At 33.3% G+C, this 23,874-nt stretch overlaps 1 protein-coding gene across 6 annotated transcripts in view; it reads left to right on the forward strand.

Annotated features, from left to right (window-relative positions):
• The first annotated feature begins 1,763 nt into the window (after positions 1 to 1,763).
• The window catches only part of LOC145293786 (sorting nexin-14-like), a 1,078,299-nt gene continuing 1,056,188 nt past the window's right edge, over positions 1,764 to 23,874 (forward strand). For all 6 annotated transcript variants that reach the window (XM_080140331.1, XM_080140332.1, XM_080140333.1 and 3 more), the window contains exons 1-8: positions 1,764 to 2,038; positions 5,419 to 5,487; positions 7,529 to 7,580; positions 14,447 to 14,523; positions 16,725 to 16,803; positions 19,956 to 19,999; positions 22,307 to 22,394; positions 22,728 to 22,812. In XM_080140331.1, the coding sequence (XP_079996457.1) occupies positions 1,938 to 2,038; positions 5,419 to 5,487; positions 7,529 to 7,580; positions 14,447 to 14,523; positions 16,725 to 16,803; positions 19,956 to 19,999; positions 22,307 to 22,394; positions 22,728 to 22,812 (595 nt within the window). In that variant the 5' untranslated portion in view covers positions 1,764 to 1,937. The remainder of the gene's footprint in view (positions 2,039 to 5,418; positions 5,488 to 7,528; positions 7,581 to 14,446; positions 14,524 to 16,724; positions 16,804 to 19,955; positions 20,000 to 22,306; positions 22,395 to 22,727; positions 22,813 to 23,874) is intronic.

A 23,874-nucleotide genomic window follows, 5' to 3' on the forward strand; every position in this document is an offset into this window, starting at 1 on the left:
TCCGGAGTTTAAAACCCTTTTTTTTTTTTTTTTAAACCACCTTGTTTTTTTTTGTTTTTTTTTTAAACATTGGTCCTTGCTCCTTTAATTGAAAAAAAAAAAAAAAATAGGCTATGAATTACATTTTTCGAGTAGGTTGGAAAGACAGGGGGTCGAATTATTCAATATTTTTTCACGCATTCGTAATGTCAGTTTCTGACGCACCTACTTATGCGATATTTATGTTATAAGTGGTAGCAGTGTCAGAAATTTCGTGAAAATAGTGAATAATTCCACCCCATCTTTCCAAGCTTATAACTCCTCGAAAAATGTAATTCAAGCCCTAATTTTTTTTTTCAATTAAAGGAGCAAGGACCAAGGTTTTATTAAAAAAACAAAAAAACAAAACAATGTGTTTTTTTTTTTTTTTAAAAGGTTTTAAACTTCGGACTTTACAGGTAAATTTCTAAAAAAGCGATTTTTTTTTTGTTTTAAATTTGAATATATTATTTATTGACCTTTTCTCTTCAATTTGTGATATATAAAACTTCACGACATAAATTAATTATTTACTTTTTAATAGACATTTCAAAATGAGAGGCGTGAATTATTCGACCCCCTATCTTTCTAAGCTTATAACTCCTCGAAAAATGTAATTCAAGCCCTAATTTTTTTTTCAATTAAAGGAGCAAGGACCAAGGTTTCATTAAAAAAAAAAAAAAAGACAAAAAGAAACAATGTGTTCTTATAAAATAAGGTTTTAAACTTCGTACTTTACAGGTAAATTTCTAAAAAAGCGATTTTTTTTTTGTTTTAAATTTGAATATATTATTTATTGACCTTTTCTCTTCAATTTGTGATATATAAAACTCCACGACATAAATTAATTATTTACTTTTTAAGAGAAAGTTGAAAATGGGTGACACTTGGGGGGGGGCGTGAATTAAAAAAAAAACGTTTGTCTAAAATATTATATTCGGTTTATTGGAAAGAACATAAAATTTCACATTGACCCTGAAAATATCGTAAAAATAGAATCAATAGAAAAATTTTGATAGATTTTTAAAATTTAAAAATTGAAAAATATTGAGTTTAAAAATTGAAAAATATTGAGTTCGGAAAATTCATTACTGTTTAAAAAAAAAAAAATATTTTTATTACTTTTAAAACAACTGTAATAGTTTATTTTGGAAGTATAATCCATAAAGAAAATAAATAACCCACTTTTAACAGAGAAATTACGAGATTTTTATATTGTATTCGCAGTTTCGTGTTAGGGGTTTCAAAAATTCCTACAAAAATTCTGATACTGCTATATAAGTGGTGGCCATTGTTGTACGTGTAAGCGCGCTTATATTTTTTTTACTAAAAAAAAGATCAACTCTTCATTATCTTGAAAATTCATTAAGTTTTTTCCGTTTTGAACAAATATGGTTGCCATGAATCATGCGGAAAAGTATCTTTTCAGTATCATGAAAACTAGTTGCCGGCCGTAATTTTAAGTGCGAGATTCCTTTTTAGCAAAGTCGAAAACCGTTAAGAAACAAGTTTTTTTTAAGTAAATTTTATGTTGGTCTACCAGGCCACAATTACTTTTAGCTCTTTACATCAAATGGCTTCATGCCATGTCTCGAGCGATTTCTATTAAAAAAATATATAAAAAGAAAAAGAAAGGTTGTCATTGCATTTAAATAGGAACCAAGCGAATAAACAATAAGAAAGGGAAGTAATTTTGGTGACTAGGAGTGAATTTTGCGAGAATTATTCCCCTTTGCTTACCCCCCACATTTCATATCCCACCCCTATACCCAAGTTTCAATATGGCGTTGTTTTAAAGCATCGTCTGCGAAATGTTTCTAGTACTGTCGGCATTTTACGCACTTACAATTCGTAAACACGCCTTTGATAATTTGTAACAGCGTCGGAGAGAGTCGAGTTTTTATTATTTACCAGCGAAGATGGCCATTCCGTGGTACGTGATCAAATTTTACGCGCAAACACATGCCAAGTTCACGTCGGCGATGCTGGTTCTTTTTTTACTTTCGCTCGTCTTTCGAAGGTGAGACTCGCTTTTTTGGTTTGTTTATAAATAAATGGCGTTATTTTATTTCCGTTTTTGACGTTGTAATTATTTTGACTGTATTTAGTTTAGATGTGATTAAAACTTATTATTTTGGTTATTTGTTTGTATTTTTTGTATTTACAAGCAAAAGTTTAAAAAAGAAGAAAAGCAAGTGCGCGACTAGAGAACACTAGTTAAAAATTAACTTGTTCAGTGATAGTTAATTAATTTTGGTGCTAGTGCACTTACTGATCCGCGCTATTTTTTTAATCGTATTTCCAAGTTTAATTAAAATTTTATGTTTTTTTTTGTTCCATTGTAAGGTTAAAGTGCAGAATAGGTACAAAACGCCCTCCTCTCCTCATGTTAAGAATGGCTTTTTAAATAATACCGTTATTATTTCAGCACGGATCAATAAGTGCACTAGTACCTTAATTTTAATTAATATGAACTACTTTATCAATTAAATTGATAAAACCACTTTTAAATATTTGATTGAATTTCATGCCTCTTTTAAAACTTTTTTTACTAAAGAACATCAGCATTTTCATTGATACATGCAGTTTATAGACCGTGTTAAAATAATAACGTTATTAGTTAGAAAGCCATAGTGAGACGGGTATTTTGTTCTGTACTTTCACCTAACAATTGATTTAACTCGAAAATCCTATCTAAAAAATAACATGGTCGTTAAACTGTGTGTGTATATATATGTATATATATATATATATATATATATATATATATATATTTTTTTTTTTTTATTGCATTTGCACCACACACAAGGCACAGTGCCACTTTGATGTAGGAGGTAACTATCTGGAACATAAATTGCAGGGATATTATGTAGGGAGTTGAGCAGCAAGATATCTGTTTACATTACACTTGAACTTCTGCATGTCAGTACATGAGAAGCAGGAACCCAAAAAGGAATTCCTAAGTCTAGCAGCTCTGGGAAAGAAATTATTAGAGTAGACGGCTTTTTGACATCTGGGATGTCTACTGTGTAGGGGTGGGACTTTGCTGCTTGTCAGGTTTATTGGGGATATTTACGTCGAGGGGGCACAAGGGCTTATAGTTCGTCGGAGTATCTATTTAAAACAGGCAAAAGGATGCAACATTTCGTCGCTGGGACAGAGGTTGAAGCTTAGCTGACAGCTCAGGACCTATTAGCTTCGCGACTCTCTTTTGACCCTGTCCAGAATAGAGAGGTTAGTAGCAAATGCACCAGCGCGAATGTAACAACAGTACTCCATAAATGGGCGAATGGTGGCCTTGTAGAGATACAGGGTACTCTCAGGTGCACTGTAGAGAGAGCCCACCTTTCTCGCAGCAGCATTGATGTATCTGTTCCAACTCCTGTTCCCTGTGAACGTTAAGCTGAGGAGTTTGAATGAAGTACTTTCAGGTAATGTATCATTAGCCATATTTATTGGTGGTTGAGAAGGTTTCTTGTAATTATTAAAGGAAGCAAGCTTAGTCTTGGCAGCATTGAACGTTACCATCCATTTTTATCTCCATTCCACTACAGACTGAAGGTCTTTTTCTAGGGTTCCCACCATTGCCCTAGATATGTATTCATTGTTTGCACCTCGTGCCTGTCATAGAGCATGGCCCAGTCCAATCGTATTAGCATACATGATAAACAAGCACCCCGCAAATGCCCAGGTTTAGGAAGTGGATGTGGGGGGACGGCATTCATTGCCCTAGTCAGGTAACAAGGCTAAGCACTGGGTGACGTTCCTGAGTTCCTACCTCTGCTCCTGGATAATAGGCAAAGAAGGAGTATGGAAGCCGGGTGATAGGCAGAGTCTATCTACTCCTTAAGCAGTTTAGGTTTGCAAACCAGTGATTTGATCGAGTCACCAGCTCGCTCTCTCTCTCTGAGTTAAACATATGCGGTGTTGCCCGGGAGTATTCTACTTTCAATTTTATTTCGATTGTCTTTTTTTTTTTTTAATATTTTTGAATAAACTATGTAGTTGTTTTTGTTTACTAAATTATTTATTATTTACTTATTTATTTTTGTGAATAGGATTTTGAAATTTAATTTTAATTATTACGGTATCGTTTGATCATGAAGTTATTAATATGATCAAATTATAACTAATTTTTATGGTAATGTTGCTTTAATTTGTTTATAACATTATTTAATGTAAACAAGCCCCAAAGTTTTCAGTTTTTTAATACATGAGGATTTGCTAATTATTTAAAAAATAATTTAAATGACGTTCTATTCAATAATTTAAATGCTTTCGAATTTCAAAGGGGGACACAAAGTAGTTCATTCTTTTTATTTTCAGCTATTAACAAACCATTAAAATGGCTGACTTGTTTAAGAAGAATTGGAAATGCATTATGGCGGCTTTAATTTTGTAAATAAATTATTTTTGGTGCTTCTACAGAATTCAACCAAACTAACTTTTGCTGAACTAAACATAAAACTTAGTTTATAGTTAAATTATGGTTAAAAAAATCAGTTCGCATCAAATTTTCAAATTCTGTAAAAAGTTCCTAGTTATCAAAGCCACCACCCTTTTTCAAATGTTTTTTGGCAGACTTGAAAGAACTTCCCCTCTGCCATAAAATCATTATCATTGAATACGGACTTAACCGTCATATTAGCAGGAAAAAAAAAAAGGCAGACCTGAATGAGCTTTCCCTCCTGCCATAAAATTAATTCTTTCCACATTTTCTTATTTTTTCTGTTGTGAATACTATTTTTGCAGCTGACTTCTCATCTCTGCATTTCAGACATAAAATATTGAATTCCTAATAATAGCTAATAAGTTCTGCATTGTCAGCTCGGCTTCAACCTCTGTCCCATTGACAAAATGTTGTATCCCTTTGCTTGTTTTACAAGTATTTTAATTGTAGGTGCTTCCACAAACTACAAGCTACTCCCTCAACATAAATACCCTCAACGAACTCAACATGCAGCAAAATCCCACCCTACACAACAGATCTCCAGATGCCAGAAAGCCTTTTACTCTAATAGTTTCTTCTCTAGGACTGTTTGGACTTTGGAATTCCCTTCTGGGTCCCTGCTTTTCTGACTATACTGACATGCAGAAATTCAAGTGTAATATAAACAGACATCTTGCTGCTCAACTCCCTGTATAGTATTCTTGCAATTTATGTCCTAGATAGTAGCCTCCTACATCAACATGGCACTGTGCTTTGTTTGGGGTTAAAATGCAAAAAAAAAAAAACCTCCATGTCTCTTACTTATTACTCAGCTCTATTTACATAAATTTCTAACAAAACTCTATTTCATTACCGACTATGTTTTTGAACATTGTTTAACACTTTTTTCCAACCAAAACTTTTCTGCAATTCTAATAATCATTCTATTTTTTTTTTGTTTTTCATTCCAGTTACATCCACTTATTTCTGCTAGTTTGGTCATTGATATTTGGAATTGTCGTCGCCTTCAGTGTTTTAAGGTAAATAAAGACGAGATGAACTCCTGAAAATCATTGAATATCTTAGAATTCTATTACTCTTATCTTTTTATCTCATCCCAAAAATCTAGCTAGATGATATCACTCTAGTAACCACCAACCAGTAATACAATGTTAAATTATTGTATTTTCATGTAATTTCTTTAAATCAATTATCTTGAGGAAGTCTTGAAAAAATAAAAATGAAACATTGATAAATATGTACATAATTTTGGCTTTTCATTTCCTATTACGATGGAATGTTGTTTCAATAAATTTTGGTCCCCAACAAAGGAGGGATTGGGCCTAATAATTCACTCTTGTTTGTCCGTTCGCACTTTTCTCAATAACCATCCCTTAGATGTTATTGAAATTTTGCACAAACATTAGTCATGGTGAAAGTAAATTTTTGATAGAACGGATTTTCTGGGATAACTCTGGTTGCTCCTCTAGTGGGTACTATATGGGTAAAATTGGCCCAAAATCGTTTGTCCATTTGTTTGTTTGTACGTTTCTCAATAACCATTCCTTGGATGTTTTTGAAATTTTGCACAAACATTACTCATGGTAAAAGTAAATTTTTCACTTATGGAGGAAGACCCCCGCATGCTTGTTTTTCCCTCATTTTTTGTGTTAATTGCTGGTGGTGTTGAGGTAGAATGCTAGCCTACAAAGATAAGATTGATTTTGTGACTGAGTCTGAATCTCCTGTCCAGCAGTAATTATCACTTCCTATATGATGATTGTATAAGCATAAAACACTAATGTCTGTAGGTATAAAAATAATTTTAACCCTTATATTCAATTAGCTTTCGGGTCTTGATAAGTGCTGATTCTCCTGTAAAAAAAAAAAAAAAAAAAAAAAAAAAAAAAAAATTTCAACTATATATATATATATATATATTACACACACATTAGAAGTCTGCCTCTCCTAATACAGGTAAAATGAATTCCCAGAACAGAACGGTTTTGCATTACATTTATTTGCTATTAAAAAGATAAAAATCAAAGTATAATGTTACTAAATCTTGTGTCTGGAATCCTTATTCTAATTTGGATTAAATTTTGATTCTAGAAAATGTCTAAAATTTAAAATTTATTTATATAATAATTTACTATAATAATTATTAAATACCTACAGACACTAGTGTTTCATCGTTTCGGGAATCCTCAGTGCAGGGTGTCACGATTAACACCAATCGATAGACTCAAACCCGGCAACAGAAGCCATCTCTGGCTTCACTAGCAAGGACCTAATCCATTCGGCTAGCGTTAAACGTGATAAGTATTGTTGAAATTTAAACATTTATTTATTTATTTTTTAAATGCTTTTTAACACCTAACAGTGAACTAATCATTATATGATGATTTGCACATAAGAGCTAAATTGACCAACATTTTATTTCAACTGAAAGTGCTCAATGATAAGAAACGAGTTTCTTAAAAAGACTGACATAATTATTTAGTATAATTATATATATATATATATATATATATATATTAGTGTTGAGACAATTAATTGGAATCAAGAATCTGAAAAATTGGTGCCTATTTTCTGATGCCAAAACGATTCTTAATTGTCTTTTTTATTTGATTTTGTTTAAAGCAAAATCTTCCATTGCTGATAATAATGATAAAATAATAAACATTTATTGATTTTAAAATACCAGTAAAACTAAAATCTCTAGATCATCACCCACACAAGTGTATTTTTATGATTAAGAAAATATCTGCATATTTAACATGTGTTTTTATGGTAATCCGGAATAAATAACTACTCTATAGGTAAATATTCAAGGAATCTGAATTGGGAAAAATATTAGATCCCATCATTAATAAATAAATATATATTTATATATATATATATATATATATATATATATATATATATGTTGAAACAGACACAATGCAAATTACACCTATGTCAATTTATAGCCTTATCCCACTTAATATTTAAACTTGTAGATTTTGTTGTAACTTTGCAAACATCTGAGAATTTTTATAAAAACAATCTAACAGTATATTTTTTGTTTTTATTTTCCAGCAAAGATTCTCTTTTACCAAATATTCTATTTATGTACACTCGGAAATATAAGGTAAGTAATATTATTTTCGAAATAATATAAATATCCCACTATATATATATAAAATAAAGATATTGGTGTTAGTCTTGTAGCTTATTCTCCCCACCTTATGTTTTCTTAATGATTTAATGTATTTTTCCGAATCCGCAACTAGCTTTGATATAAATGTAGTCTCTACAACAAATTATTCGGATTGATGAACAAGAGCTCTCCACTAATCAGTAATGGAAATTATCACTAAATTGCTACTTTCTGTCATTAAATCAGATGAAATTGATATTTCACTGACTTTTTATGATTAGTGATAACACATTTTTATTACTGAATCTCTATCTAATATATATATATATATATATATATATATATATATATATATATATATTAAGTAATGTGATTTATAATTTAAAATTTAAAAATCAAATTTTAATTAAATTAAAAATCTGTTTCATAAGAAGGAACAACAACAAAATCAATTATCTGTACGATCGTTTCGGAAAACAATGCTTTTTATTGTGGTATAAATCAAGTTATGTAGAATAATTATATATAGTTTTTTGGTAAGCAAGGTCTCCTCATCAGCAAATTTTGGAGGGTTTTTATTGAATTTAAAAGATACCATAAATAAACCTAGCATTAAAAGTAAGGCAGATGAATCTGAAAAATTGAATAAAAGGTCTGGATTTAAAATTTATAAGAAAATTAATATGGGTTAGAGATAGAAATAAGTAGAGAAAAATATATATTTTTGAATTTACATAATAAATTTGCTTTAAAAATATATAGAGATATTTACCTTTTTAATTTTTCTTTTTTTGAAATCAGGAACTGTGGTTAAAATAGTCATTTAGATGTTTGCTATAGCTTTTTATCTTATCTCTTCTAATATATATATATATATATATATATATATATATATATTAGAAGAGATTATTCTAAGGATTTAATATATTTTAATGGTAATGTACATATATCAATAAAAATTTAAGCCATGTAAATTGACTCAAATATTAAGCAACATAATTAACATTTTTGTAATCGAGCATATACATATATATATATATATATATATATACTGTCAAAAACCAAAAACAACAAGGAATAACATCATATTTGTATTTTTTCGGATATTACAATTGTTTTGACAAAAACCAGACAATTTCATTCCGTTAAAACTACATTGGGCAGTGATTACCACCCCCTCGTGTTTTTAACATGTCCACCATCCACAGATATATATACTACCCTGGGTGCCTGGTGTTGCCTGAGTGTTTGGAGATGTGTGTTGAGCCCCCCCCCCCCAAAATAAATAAATAAAAAGGTGGTAGTAGGCAGGCAGGCTCGAACCAGTACCACGAAGGAGGAAAAAAAAGTGGCGTCTTTGCCATTTTGTCCATCACCAAACTGGAAGTGAAATTAAGGCTAGTCAATCGAAAAGAGAGGATGACTTTAGAAAATATTGATGAAAAAAGCAATGCATCCCTGTAGAAAAGTGCCCAGTTGAGAGTGAAGGAATTAATGTTTTTAGCCAATTTTTTGATATTTGTTGTCTGAAGGGTCAAGCTTCAAAATGATACTAATCTCGTGAAACTCTGTCGTCTATCTTGAAAGTTTTAGGCAGACATACATACATACATTTAAACAGACAGGTGATATATATATATATATATATATATATATATATATTATCATTATTTATTTAAAAACTGTTACATTTCAGAGAAGTATCATGGTTTCATTGAGGTTGATTGACCTTTTACTATTTAAAAGGTTGTTAAAACTCTATTCAAATCATCAACTCACATATTATGCATATTACATCAAACCTTACCCACATACTCAATATAATTATACTCACACTGAATTCCAATACTCCCCATCTATCACAAATAACATAAGAGGTGCCTTAAATAAGTTTCCAGACATTTTTTGTACAGGAATTTAAAATTGCTGTAACATCTTTTCAGACGACTTAATGATTTCAGGTTCAAATGTATAGCTACAGCAGGAATTGGAATAAACGTTACTAAAGCCTGATTGTCAGAGATGGTGAATTTCAAAAATGGAATTTGGACATGAGGACACTTTAGAAGAACGATATGCAATAAAATTCTGTTTTGAACTTGGAAAAAATGTGACAGAAACATATGGAGAGCTTCAGACTGCTTTTGGACCATCTTGTATGAATTGAGCATCGGTTTTTAAGTGACATAAGAGGTTACAGGGAGGTAGGGAGTCTGTGAGGGATGATGAGAGGTGTAGGGAGGTCATCAGGGCTTCCCTTCCTTCGCCCCTGGATCCTTCCTGTTGTGGACACTACCGTTCGAGGAGGAATTTCTGTATCCTCTGAGGTCACCACCGGGAGGTTCTTTGGCTGTTTTCGGACACTTAGGGGAATACCCCCTCTCCTTCAACCACAGGGTTGGTGGAACAAAAGTGACCACTGCTCCCATTTCTTCCAGCCAATCATATACCAATATTTTCATACAAATCGGGCGCCACATAAGCCTGTAATTGTCCCGTCATCCTCTCTACCTCATAGGGGAGCCTGGCCAGTCCTTCCAGGGATAGTCGGCCTTGATCCATCTGTCCAGGTCAACCGGACACAAACGTCCGTGGTCAGCCATCTTCCGATAAGCACTGAACTTAACCAGTGTCATCGAGGCGGTCTGTATCGATCAGGGCTGCCACCCTCATGCCCTCCCCCTACCATCTGGCATCTAAGATCCCGACTTCTCTCAAGATACAGCGAACTTTCACTCGCCTTGGTCTTTTTCTTCCTCCTTGGTCAACCTCAGGCAACGGCTTCTCTTTCTGCTTTTGCATCAAGGAGTCTCCCCTTTTTCGGGAGCACTCTCTTCGCGAATGGCCTGGCTCTTGACAACGTCAACATTTCCTTTTTAGGCAGCCTCGGACCATATGACCGAACTGACCACAGGTTTGGCAGCTCAGGTGCCCCCTCACCCCTCGGCTTGCCTGGATCCCTGGTCTGTAAGGGTCATCAGGTCGTAACTCTGTCAGTCTCTTCCCTAAGCCACTCCTGGGCAGGTGGGAGCAATCTCCATTCTGAACGCCTGACCTGCTATTCTCTTCTCTGGTGGTTCAGGGGGTAGTCTTTCTTTATTCTTTCTTCTTCCTAACCTACGGTCCGCCGCGTCCGTACATCGACCAGCCACTTGGCTGTAGTGACCCCGCTTCTCACAAATCGGGTTACTCTCTACCCCATTTCTTTCCCATCTACAGGCCAAACAAGCCATTCCCTTCCTTCCCATAGGGGGCATAGAGGCCCCTGGTGTTCCCTCCTTCTCTGATACCTGTCGGAGCCTCTCTTCCCCAAAGGGGAGTTTTCTTGACTCACCTCAGTCGATACTCTCGGTCAGGACTGCATCTCTCCGTATTATCTCCCGGTAACCGGGGACAGCGAATTCACACCCATACCTGCTCCCTACTCCGGGCCGATTCAACTGCTTCCTGTAGTTCGACCGGACTATCCTTAATAACATTGGTTCGGACGTCTCTATCCCTTAAGGCCTCTCCCAGTATAGCTGCCAATAGCGTCTGCATGGATCCATCGGGGAAGGCTCTCTTGGCCAAACCAGATATCCGCTCCCCCAGGTCAACTATGCCCTCTGTATTATTCTCGGATTTGGATCATCTTCCTCATTACATCGAGGGGAGTCTGCTCCCTAGAGTATTCCCCTTCTAAAGCTGCTTGCAATTGCTCCCATTTTAATCGGGGGTGGTCTATTATCTGTTGACCAATGAACCTTGACACTGAACCCGTGGTGTTTTTGTAGGCCAATAAGACCACCTCCATGTCACAGAGATCATAGACCGTCATTTTTTTCAAGAGAGTCTGTATCCACCCATATAGTTCACTAGGATTCCCTCTAAACTCGGGCAGTTCCAACCTCCCTAAAAGAGCTTGAGAAGCATCTGTTAACCTCCGTGGTTCCCTGCTAATATTTTCCTCTAACTGACCACACACCATGACCCCATCAACTAAGGCTTCCCTCTCCAATTTGTCCGATACGGCATCATTATTTCATTCCTTGTCTAAGTTCTGTTCTTTTACAGCCCCTCCTCGCTCTACGACCGCTGTGACCAGTAACTCCTTCTTGATGTCGTCACTCGACATTGTAGTAATTTACCCTTGTGTTCCCTTTATTATTAGTGATTATTCCCCTTGCACCCTATGAGAAAATAAACAAACAAAACAAACATAATACCAAGTAATAATCAAATCAAGAGAGGTAAAATTACATAAACAATTGAAACAGGGGAAAAAAATCGAATTCAATACAATTTAATCACTCAATAAGGACTGTACAAATATTCCCTTAAAAGCTACGTTCTTTTTTTTTTCTCTTCCTCCTCAACCTTTCTCTTTCAATGTTAGACAAACATGAAATATAACACAATCCCAGCTAAGCGCTAAAGTGGATCACTGAACGGTTGTAAAATCAGCTTTCTCTCTTTTTTAACAACATTCCCCCACTCTCTCTCTCTTTCATAATTATTACTACTTACGACAATAACAATATAACAACACACACCCCTTTCTCTCTCTCTCTGGCCAATTCATTAATGCAAGCCCAACTATATCGTTATACACCTCTCTCTCTCTCTTGCTATCACCGAGGACAAGCTTACGCAGACGACAAGCAGAAACAAAAAAAAATTCACCTTACCGTCACTCTCTGTCTTTCTCTTTTCTTCTTCGTCCTCATCCTCGTCCGTCTCCAAAAGATGGGGAAAAAGTTCTTTTTCTTTTCCCTCCCTTTCACTCTCTCTGTGTTTTATAATTTCACGTATCAGTCTCTCTTCACTTTTTTCCTCTTCTCCCCCATGTTTACTATCAGTCTCTGTTTTTTTTTTCTATCTTAGTTTTTGCTTTTCAGTTTTTTTTTTATACCGTCCCTGAGTTTTTCTCTTTTTCTTCTTTTTTTTTTTTCGCTTTTCACCGTCCCTGTGTTTTTCTTTTTTTTTCTTTTTCAACATTTCTCTCTGTCTGTTTCTTTCTATTATTAAATGTTTTTTTTTTCTATGTTCGTTTTTTTTCTTTTCTGTGGCAACCAATATAAGAAATTTTAAGTCAATTTCACCTTTAGGATCAATCCAAAGGTCACGGCCACCAGATGTAGCTGGTCTGCCGTGCTCAGATCAACAACTGACCTCTAAATTCTTCGGAAACTGTGGCTCGTGATGTCAAGTCTACCGGCAGTCCTTCACATGAGTTCTCAATGTCTCTGTGTTGAATTCTGCTGAAAGGCAAAAGCAAAGCTTGCATGCACGCTGAAATGACAAGACAAACAAAATCAGGGTTTTCTAACTACGAAAAGTTAATTTCACAAAAGTTACAGATTTTTTGTACATCATTCAATTCACCAAAGCATTTTAAGTCTCACAAATTTCTTTCTTCGTCTTCAGGATGCCTAAATCAAAACATAGATTCCATGAACAAAGCTTCTTTCTTAGAACTGCACACCTGTGGAACTCTGTTCCGCTTGCCTGTTTCCCTCCTGACTTCAACTTGGATGTCTTCAAGTCCAACACAAACAAATTCCTGATGAACCGCCCCCTTAATTAATGTCACTTTATCAATTCTCCAATACTATTACTACACTATCCCATTGATTACTTTACACATAATAACCCTTATCCTCGAGTGGCCCTTGGGCTTTGATAAGTGGTGAACCCCATGTAAAAAAAAAAAAAAAAAAAAAAAAGGATGGCTGGTCAGGATAGGCGGAGAGAGGGGCATCCTTAGGCGGGTATCATTCTCTTGAGATTCTGGCGCAATCTAGTAATTTTGACCGGGTATTGGCTTTTTATAGAGGGATCACAGGGTAGGTCGGTCGACCCATTCAACCAATCAGAGTTCAATACGTTTTCTGGGAATCCCCAGCCATTTTGCGTGTGTGCAATTCAGCAATACGTCCAGTGTTTTGTAATCTGAGACCAAAAAATGAAATCCTTTTCACATGACCTCAAGAGGTCAACCCTGTCATTCAGAGAGCTTTAGTCTGAACGGGTGTTCTCCACGCCAACATGTACAAATCTCGTTAAACAATAAAATTTATGTCTGATTTTAACAATAAAATATATGTCTGTTTTATTTCATGTACTTTTGATTGGTCACCCGTCGCTGTCCAAGATTCAATTAACATTCAACAGACAATCTCAGCATATTTACCCGGCCTCCCTCAGGGCTTAGGGGGGGGGGTCTCGACCTCCCCAATGGGGACCAAATTGCTCCCTCAAGATGGTGATGTCACAGACAGACAAATGGACGAACAGACAAGGGTGAATTTACAGGTCCACCCTCCTTTTGTCGGGAGACCAAAAAGGAAAAAAATAGGGAAGGTAGAAGAGAAAATGGAAAAAGATGTGTTGGAAACGTAAAATGTCTATTGTGAATTATCTCTAGCTAGGTTAGGTTTAAATATAAATCATCATTCATTATTTTACTTTGCCAGCAAAGGTCACTCATCTATACTTGAATAAATTTGACATTAGATATCGTTACCTGATGATTATTAGCTTACTGATCTATACATGATCCTAAAACAACCAGCAACCTGATCTTAATTGGTCCTGAAGTTGTGTTTCGTTGTTTAGATTGAAAATTTATCAATGTCACAGCAGGAAATGTGAAAATCTTGGTTACTGAAATTTCAGAAATTTATTTCAGATTGGGATTATAAATGTAAAAATATATAACAAGGCAGCAGACGTAAAGATATAAGGCAACCACAAATATTATATATATAATAAGTGTTTGATAAACTTGTGTAACTCATGAATACACGTAACCTTTCATATTTTGTTTGTTATTTGATGAAATTAGCAATATTTTTTTTTGATTTCTTTTATTCTAGAATGTCAAAGAAGATGAACTTTCAATTATGAAAGCTATGTGCACTGTTTGTGGCCAGAGAAAATGCCCTCGACACAGGTAAATATGAAAATATCTTTTGCTACTTTTTATTTTATTTACATTTGTTAGAGATTAAATACAAGGTCAAGTGTGGTTGAAAAGCCAGCACACTAGGATAAGTGAGCTCCAGTTTACAAAAATGTCTGAACAGCCATGTTGGTATTCATTAGTGGGACAACAGCATATTCTTTTCACTCTTTTGAGTTTATATCCAACACAGACAATAAATAAAAGCATATTATATCAACGGATACACATTTGAGTTAAAACAATAAAAAGAATATGCTGTTGTCCTAGCTCTATTCATTAGTAAGGCCCATAAGGTGATTAACAATAAACTAACCCTTCTCAAATATTTTAAAGCACTCAAAAAATATATGGAAATGAATGTTATGTAACTAATGTTTTAGACTTGAAAAAGTATTTGAAGCTTGTAGGTAGATGTGTACAGGTGAAATATGTCAGTTTAACATAAATTAATAGGAAATCTCTTTGATATACTAACACATCTGGCAAACATAAATTTCTACACAAAAAATTTACAGAAAATTATCAAGTAGAATTGTAATTAAAAATATGAATCAGTTTTATCATATATTTCAAATTCTCCATTCGCACAAATGCGTTTTATGGGTTTGATTTAAAAGTTACATAAAAGGGATAATGGTCACTAACATGAGGTATGATAGTTGTATAATTAGTGAGTTAGTAATGTGTTGATGAATTATTAAATGGTCTCACAGAGCAGTTAATCTGGCAAGAGGGCTCTGGAACCAAGAGTTTTGGAAAAATCGGTATTACGTCTGTATTAGTAAATTATTAAATTACAGGTGAAGTGCTCTTTAGCCGTGGTAGGCAATCACCTAGAAATGGTGTCTCAATAAACACTGGTCCCCAACACCTCAATGGGTTGGCATCAGGCTTCAACTTAGGAAATGACTTCCAAAAAAATCTGTCATATTCCTGATTATATAGTTTAAATAATACCTGGCCAGATAGGTTAGTTTAAAAGACAATTTTTTAAAGATGTTCAACACATGCTAATGTGTTGAACGGACATTAAATTGAATATGATGATGTCCAGTGTTATTTGTTTTTAGTTTCATTGTATAATTTTGCTGTGAATAACATTTCTATCCAGCAAGATTATACCACTGTTGACCAAATGAAGAGTCTTTTCAAGAAATAATATGAGAACGATGTAATGGATGTATAATGTGAGTCTTAAAGACAGGCTTACTTAACCCCAGGAGAAAATTATATCTGAACAATATAGAGAGATATGAGCAGGAGAGGAGACTTTGTTGATTTCGTCACATTGAAAGAATGGATGACAGTGCTTCGGTTATTTGATGTAGAACAGCTGAGGTAGCATGGTTAGTTGGCATAAGAAAGACAAGAAAAAGGAAGGAAGTAATAAAAACAGATTTGAGAGAAAGGGAGATAAATTCTAGCCAGCGATAAGTTAGTTTGGAAGTCAATTTCTAAAAGTCGTCCAACACGTGCTTTTTTTTTTTTGTTTTATTTTACTTCAGTCGAAGTTCTCAGAAATCAAGGGGCCCACAACCTGGGGCTAACACTTGAAATCTATATGAGATACATAGATATTCGAATGTTTCATTTAAGTTCTTTATTTCTCAAACACTGAGTTAGTAAAGAAATTGAGAACATAATTTTCCTCTCCCCAATTAACCATTTTCATATGTTGTATGCATTTCATTTTGGTCTCTTGGTCTTACTGGATTCCAGGACAAGAATTTATCTAGTCTGGTGGAGTATCCAGCTTCGTGCTATTACTTGAGGTAGCATCACTTGAAGAAGGTGCACCATTCCTCGTAAAAGCTAATGTGGGTTAGCCATAGTGAGGAGATCTTATTTGGGAAGCGAATACTATGTGATTTTGAATATTTGGTCAGAGTTTACTTCTATGGAAAAGTATCCTCATGTCAGGTTGTTCTGACAAACCCCTGTACAGAGAGACCTTAGACACTCGAGGACAGTGTCTAGTAGGCATTCAAGTTCTCCCCTCAGTGTGTAAAAACTGATATTGAACTAAATATGATGATGATGATGATTCTCCCCAACTTAATAAATGAATGTAATAAGTAATTTTAATGCATCTACATGATTTTTAAAAATGTTTATCGACCATTTTATTTTTTTCTGTTCTGAATCAAATGTTATTCCATAATTCTTTTTTTTTCTCTTTCTTTTTACAGACCAGAATTAAATATCTTAGCATTTCAACCTTGGAATGGTCTTGATATTCCGGAAACAGTTGATAAATCACTCGGAAGGGTGAGTGTGACAAGAACTTTTATATCATGTTACTTATTGTTACATATACCTCCTCTCTCTCTCATAAGGCACAATTAAAATACATGAATGTTTGTAGATGATGGGGAAGAGGTAGAGGGTGGGGAGTCACATGATGCATGGTTTTAAAGTAAAACTATTAATTAGGTATCACAAACCAGCGAATATGAGTAAATATAATGACATTTCCTTCCATTTCAATTTGGGATAACTCCTTAATTATTTGGATTAAACTTTGAATGTAAACAAATTTCATTTTTTGACAAATGTATTATTCTTTCTTTATTATTATTATTTTTTTTTTTTTTAGGTTACTTCAATTAGGTTCCTATTTTCAGTGATTTATGTTTTTAATGTAGATGATTTTCAACCTAATGTGTATGATATGCTGTGTTTATATTATAAAACAGCAATAGAGCCATTCATAAGTATGTACTTGATATAGGGTTTTAAGAGGTTTCTTTTTAATTCAAGTTAAAAACTTGAGTATTAAATTTTTATCCTATTAAATTGTACTTCCATCTATTTTTACATGGTTCAAATCTAAATTTTATTTAATGATTTACCATAAAAAGAAAAATTTGCCTGTATTACGAAACTCCACATATTAACTATTGAAATAAATCTTGTATAAACACTTGCAGTTGTGCTTCTGTGTGATCTTTGTATGTTTTTTTTTTTTATTATTTTGTCCAATGTTGACACTCGCTTAATCTAATAATTATTCTTTCCATTAGGATTAATTTCGATTTACAAAAATGTTGCGAGATTTCATGAGGATTTTTTCATATGTGTAAAGTCTGCATTCTTAGTTACACACTTTGAAATTAAACTTCTTGACTACAAGATGGAAAATTTTCTAATTTCTAACAAACTTTGAATACTTATAATTGTGTTATCAAAATAAATTTGGTATCATTGTTGCTTGTTTTGCAAAAATCAATTTACTCCTATTAAAATGTTTTATACAAAATGAAAATAAGATTTTTGTTTGCGATACCTGTTTTAGAGAACACCATTATGGAAAAATTTGAATTGATCTATGCATTTTCTATTTGTCAAAGTAGTGACTCTTCATTTTTCAATCTGTCATTAGATGCAAGTATCGGATTGGTGCAAATCACAATGAGCAGTCTACGTCTATGTGCCCCATCTAATTCTGTTCCAGATATTTTTGCAACAAACTGCCCAGTCTTGTTGATTGGCAGTCATTCAATCACTGTCAGTATCTATTGGATGGGCAAAGTGATCAACTCATCTCTCCTGGAGCTTTTGGCTGAAGAATCAACTATAGTTGCTCATTGCTGACCCAGTCGATCCATTTGGTACCCCGCACCTCCCTCATCTGACTTTTGATTCCAAGATGGGTGATGTTCAGCTTCTGCCGGTTCGCTAGGTTTCTGATCAGAAGAGTTTATATCTATTTGCTAGATTTATAACCAACATCAATATTAAATTACGGCCATAGTTCTTGGTCAAGGGAGATAACTCAGTGTGACAGTTATTTGCCCTTCTCGTCTGCTTGACGAGTAACTCTTCCAATTTGATCAGTCTTATGATTTGTTGTGTTTGTATACTCGTGAATAAAGTCTCTTCATACCTTGAAATAGTTTTTTGTAATGCATCTTTACTTATTGGCAGAAAGTAATAAAATAATCCACAAAGGAGGTAAGTTTAAAATAAAGGAAAATATTTTGCAAGAAAGTAGAGTAAACCCAAAATGGCGATCAGTTCCGTGACTTATACATTCATCATGTGGAAGATCCTTAAAATGTTGCAAATGGTGTAAACTATTGAATGGTCTTGTGCCAGACTAATTTGATCAGTGTGCTTATACAAATTTGAACTGAGATGAGTTATCGAAACATCCACACATCAGTAGCAATCCGAATCCTGTGCTTGGTTTGTCTAAGAGATACTCTCAGAGACTATGGAATTGGCTATGCAGAGTTCGAATACTATCATGTTCAATTACATATTAATTCTGTTAGGAAAGGCATGAACCCACAATTTTCCGCTAGCTAATGGTAACAACTTATATGTTATATATATATATATGGAAGTATATATACCATTCATTATAATTCTAAAAAAACAAAAGATGGAATTAATTCATACTCATAAATATTCATATTCCTTTCTTTTTCTTTTTTTTCAATCTTTTTTAATGCAGATACTTGAATTTTCTGTCTTTTTATGTCTTACACGTGTTTTATTGAATAGAAGATCACTATACAACTCCTCGAGGTAAAAAAAAAAAATACCAGGTTGAGAAACTGGCGTGGTCTATCCTTCTCTCGAGGATAGATGTGACTCTCTTAAGCCGTTCTAGGTACCCGGTCTAGTGATGGCGTCATGATAAAAAATACCCTTGATAGCCCTCTCAAATAAATAAACAAATTAATCATGTGAAAGGATTCCAATAATAAAATAAAATTTCAGATTAGATTCTGAATTTTTGAGATGAAGATTGCTTATCTGTATTTTTTGGATGTGACTCTCTTAAGCCGTTCTAGGTACCCGGTCTAGTGATGGCGTCATGATAAAAAATACCCTTGATAGCCCTGGCAAAGCATTAAATATTCAGCTACCGACAAGATTTGAATTACACTACAAACACGTGTAGTGAGTTCAATCTCGGCTATGGCTGCCCTGGATGAATGGAAACAACTCCTAAGAGACAGATGTTCCTAAAAAACTGCTAGAAAGTGTATTATATGGAATGAAAAAAGAATTTGGAGAAGAAAAAGAAAATGGAGATATGTAAAGTCTGCAAAACCATAAACAACACTTATTGTAGTGTTTATAGCACCCCACCTCACCCCGTCTAATAATTAAATTCAAAACAAATGTGGGTAATGTCTTATCCAAAATCCAATATGGCGACATATATATTAGGGAGCAACTTTTTATAAGTACTAACTTATGTTCAAGTAATTGTCTACAATAAGTATTGTGCTTCTAAATTAAATTACCTAAAAAGGGGTTGGTATGTTTTAAAAAAGACAAACCAAGCTAAAACAAATTACTGCCCTACTGAAGATGATGGTACATGTTTTTTTTAAATATGTACAATTTTTTTTTTTTTTTTAACCATACCAAGCTGATGAATGTTTGTATTTTGTCTTTGCTAGTTGCTGGATTTAGTTTTCAAAGAATTCATCTATTCCTGGTTCAAGTAAGTTCCCATCTTTTTAATTTAATTTCTTGTGATATAAATGAGATGTACAGGGCATGTGAAATGTAACTAGTGAACACGATAAGTGTATAAACTGATGTTTTTATTTAGAATTTAATATTGGCTTCAGCATTTACCATCAATCAGACTGATAGTGTGGGCCATTTTTGGAGGATGGCTTGTTCTGTCAGTCTGGGGTATGGAACTGTGAAGTTCTAGGAGGTTTACCTTCCCACCCTTTGAGAAAGGGTTAGTTTATTGCTAATCATTTGTATATTTCAAAAATAAAACTGATATGTTATAAACTATAGAATTCTTTCTGAGTGCTAATAGTTAAGCTGATTTCATTTCTTTACAGTACTTTAAAAAGCTTTTTTGGAGGGAGTGGGGGTATAGTATGGACACAGCCTTCCGTTTGAAAATTCAAATATTTCAGATTAGTTTGTTTATTTATTTATTTATTTGTTTATTTATTTATTTGTTTATTTATTTATTTATTTGTTTATTTATTTGTTTGTTTGTTTGTTTATTTATTTATTTATTTGTTTATTTGTTTGTTTGTTTGTTTATTTATTTGTTTATTTATTTGTTTGTTTATTTATTTGTTTATTTATTTGTTTGTTTGTTTGTTTGTTTGTTTGTTTGTTTATTTATTTATTTTTTGTTTGTTTATTTATTTGTTTATTTGTTTATTTATTTATTTTTTGTTTGTTTATTTGTTTATTTATTTATTTGTTTATTTATTTATTTGTTTATTTATTTGTTTGTTTGTTTGTTTGTTTATTTATTTATTTTTTGTTTGTTTATTTATTTGTTTGTTTATTTATTTATTTATTTTTTGTTTGTTTATTTATTTGTTTGTTTATTTGTTTGTTTGTTGTTTATTTGTTTGTTTGTTTATTTGTTTGTGGACTGTTATACTCCTCTTCATGGTTGTTGCTTCACAATGTTTCCGCCAACTATTCCTCTGGCCTTCATCAGGTGGTTAATGTGGCTCAGTGGATAGAGGCATTGAATCTCTATGGTTCCAGGTGAGCATTGTCTGGAGATAGCGGTTACAATTCTACCCAAAGCTGACCAGAGTATTAGTTTGCCAAAAAGTGGTAAGACGACAACAACTATGGAAGGCAGTAATTACTGAGGAAACTGTTAAGAGACTCTGCATTCCTATCTTGTCATGATTAACCACCTGACGAAGGCCAGAGAAATAGTTGGTTGAAACGCTGTGAAAGAACAACTATGAAGATGAGGATAACAGTCCGCAAATAAATAAACAAATTAATCATGTGAAAGGACTCCAATAATAAAATAAAATTTCAGATTAAATTCTGAATTTTTGAGATGAAGATTGCTTATCTGTATTTTTTGGATCGTTTGGACTACTGTTCTCATCTTGAACATTATTTGCATAACATTTCAGTTAATGTAACCTCCGGCCTTCTTCAGGTGTATCTTGTCAAACTTTAGGAATCTGCACAAAATTTCAAATGGAACCCATTATTTAACTTATTTTAGATGGGGATAGCATGCTCTTAATCCATTAGCTATGACTGTGTAGAAGTCCTAAGTGATTTGCAATTCTATTTTTGGGTAACCCGCACTGAGGATTGGAACTTCAAGTTCCAGGAATGTAACTTTTGCAATTAATTTTCACCAAGTATTGTATCCATTGCACATTCGAAATTCCATGCAGATTCCGGAGTTTGACAAAAAGATACTCAAGTTTGACAAGATGCACATGATAAGGTCGGAGGTTGCATCAATAAAAATGTTTGTTGTGCAAATAACACTCAATATGGGAACAGAAGTCTGAAGAAACAAAATTCAGATTAGCATTAAATATGATCTGTAGTTATTAGACATTAGCTAAGCAAAATTCACTGAATTTCAATATTTTCTTAAGACCTCTTAAGTAATTAATTAAACCTTAAATTTTCTAGAATAAAAGAAAATCACGAAATGAATTTTAATCAAAAGTAGGATTCTAGACATAAGGTTTAGTATCATTATGTCTTGATTTTAATCAATAGATGCAGAACTGTTCTGGGCATTAATTTTATCCATCCTGGGACGGGTACTATTTTAGTTTGTATAGAACTTAAAACTAAAACAAGGCATATAGCAAGAATTCAATGGTGCAGCATACAGAAACACACTATAACATTAAATTCTATTGATTTTTATTCAATAATATTTAATTCTATTTGTTTTTATTATTTTAACATTGAATTGTTTTTTCTTTTTATTTTTTATGGAAATAACATCTATTTTTTTTTCTAATGTTTTTTTAATTTTCATTGTTGTTAGAGACTTGAGTGAAGACGAGGAATTTGTTGATGAATTAAGGACAAATATTCGTTTTATCGCTGCTGTCCTTTTAAGAAGAGCCAAAAAGGTATTTAGATGTTTTATAGTTCATTTTGTTTAGTAAAAAGATTCATTTTCTGAATAAAACATTAGAAATGATAAGACACAGAAAAGTAAAATGGTTGTCATTTCAATTAAAAAAGCAAGAAACTTGTATCATTCTGTTTTTGTATCATTTTGTATCTTGTTTGCAATTTTTTATGAACACTATTTTCCTTACCATTGCTGTTTATTTTTGTCTATGTTTTAGTGGAAGCAGAGGAAAATAAGTTGTTTATAATATTAGTTAATAATCTGTTAATGTTTTGAAAAAAAAAAATGTATTCCTTTTTTCCAACTTGTATTCGTGCTAATGTTTCAGATTGACATTCCTGAACTTTTGGTTGGGAAAGTAGCCCAAGCTGCCCTTTCACACCTCGATGCCTACCTGCAAACCAAGAAAAGAGGTACTCTCAATTTTGTATTTTTTTTTTTCGTAAATTAAAGGAAGTTCACATGTTGTATACTGACTTGTTTCTGGGGGAGGGAGAGGTTTAGATATGACAATTATGATAATAGTCTCATGAGATGGAGAGTAAGAGATAAAATTTAATTGATCATAGTGGCTGTTTCTGTTTTGCTTTATTTCTGGTGTGTGATTATTCATGGATATGTCTCTATTTGTATCTGAATCCTCGGTAATTACCAATAATATGTGAAGACGTTTGTACGAAAAATTCATGGTTTTATTTTATTATCTAAGGTACATTATTAAGACAGAAAAAGAGGCACACAGTATACCACTGATTATTTTAAATTTTTTACTAGGGAGTCACTGCTTATCAAGGCCCAGAGGCAACTTAAGGATGAGTGTTAAAGAGTGTCAGGTGTGACGACACGGTGGTAATTGGTAATGGTTGGATTTAGGTAGAGGTTGGTTATTTAAGAGGATGGCTCAACAAGACTTCGTTTATCTTGAACTTGAAAATGATCATGTTATAGTCAGCTGGGAAGTAGCCCCGATGTATTGTGTTCCACAAACTGGCAAATCTAAAAAAACGTTTTGCTCATGGGATTTTCATTTAGTTTGAGGCACAGATAGAGTAAGGGAACTTGTTGACAGTGGTTGTGCATTCACTTAAATGAATTTTATCTTGCACTTAAAATGCTGATTGATATGTTTGTTTTGTTTCTTCCATTGCCATACTTGCCACTTTTAAACTCTTAACAACTTATATTATCCTGTATTTGTTTTCCCCTCATGTCTGCCTCAGTATATATAAACACAGCTGTTTTGCAAATAGTCAGGTGATTTTATCATTGTTGAAGTTAGCAAACAGTTTTCAATTGATACTATTGGAGAAGAATTATGTGATAAAATGTCTTGTCATTTGTAACAAGTCAAAAAAAAAATGTGGAAGAGATTTATCTCAATCTGCTGGATGAGTTTGTAACGTGTTAGGTTGGATTAAAAGCAAAAAAGAAAATCAAAATGGTGACTGCATCTGATTATATGCTGGTGAATCTCG

This window comes from Euprymna scolopes, chromosome 15 (assembly GCF_053919585.1).
Source record: "Euprymna scolopes isolate OS-2025 chromosome 15, ASM5391958v1, whole genome shotgun sequence".
Classification (NCBI taxonomy): Eukaryota; Metazoa; Mollusca; class Cephalopoda; order Sepiida; family Sepiolidae; genus Euprymna; species Euprymna scolopes.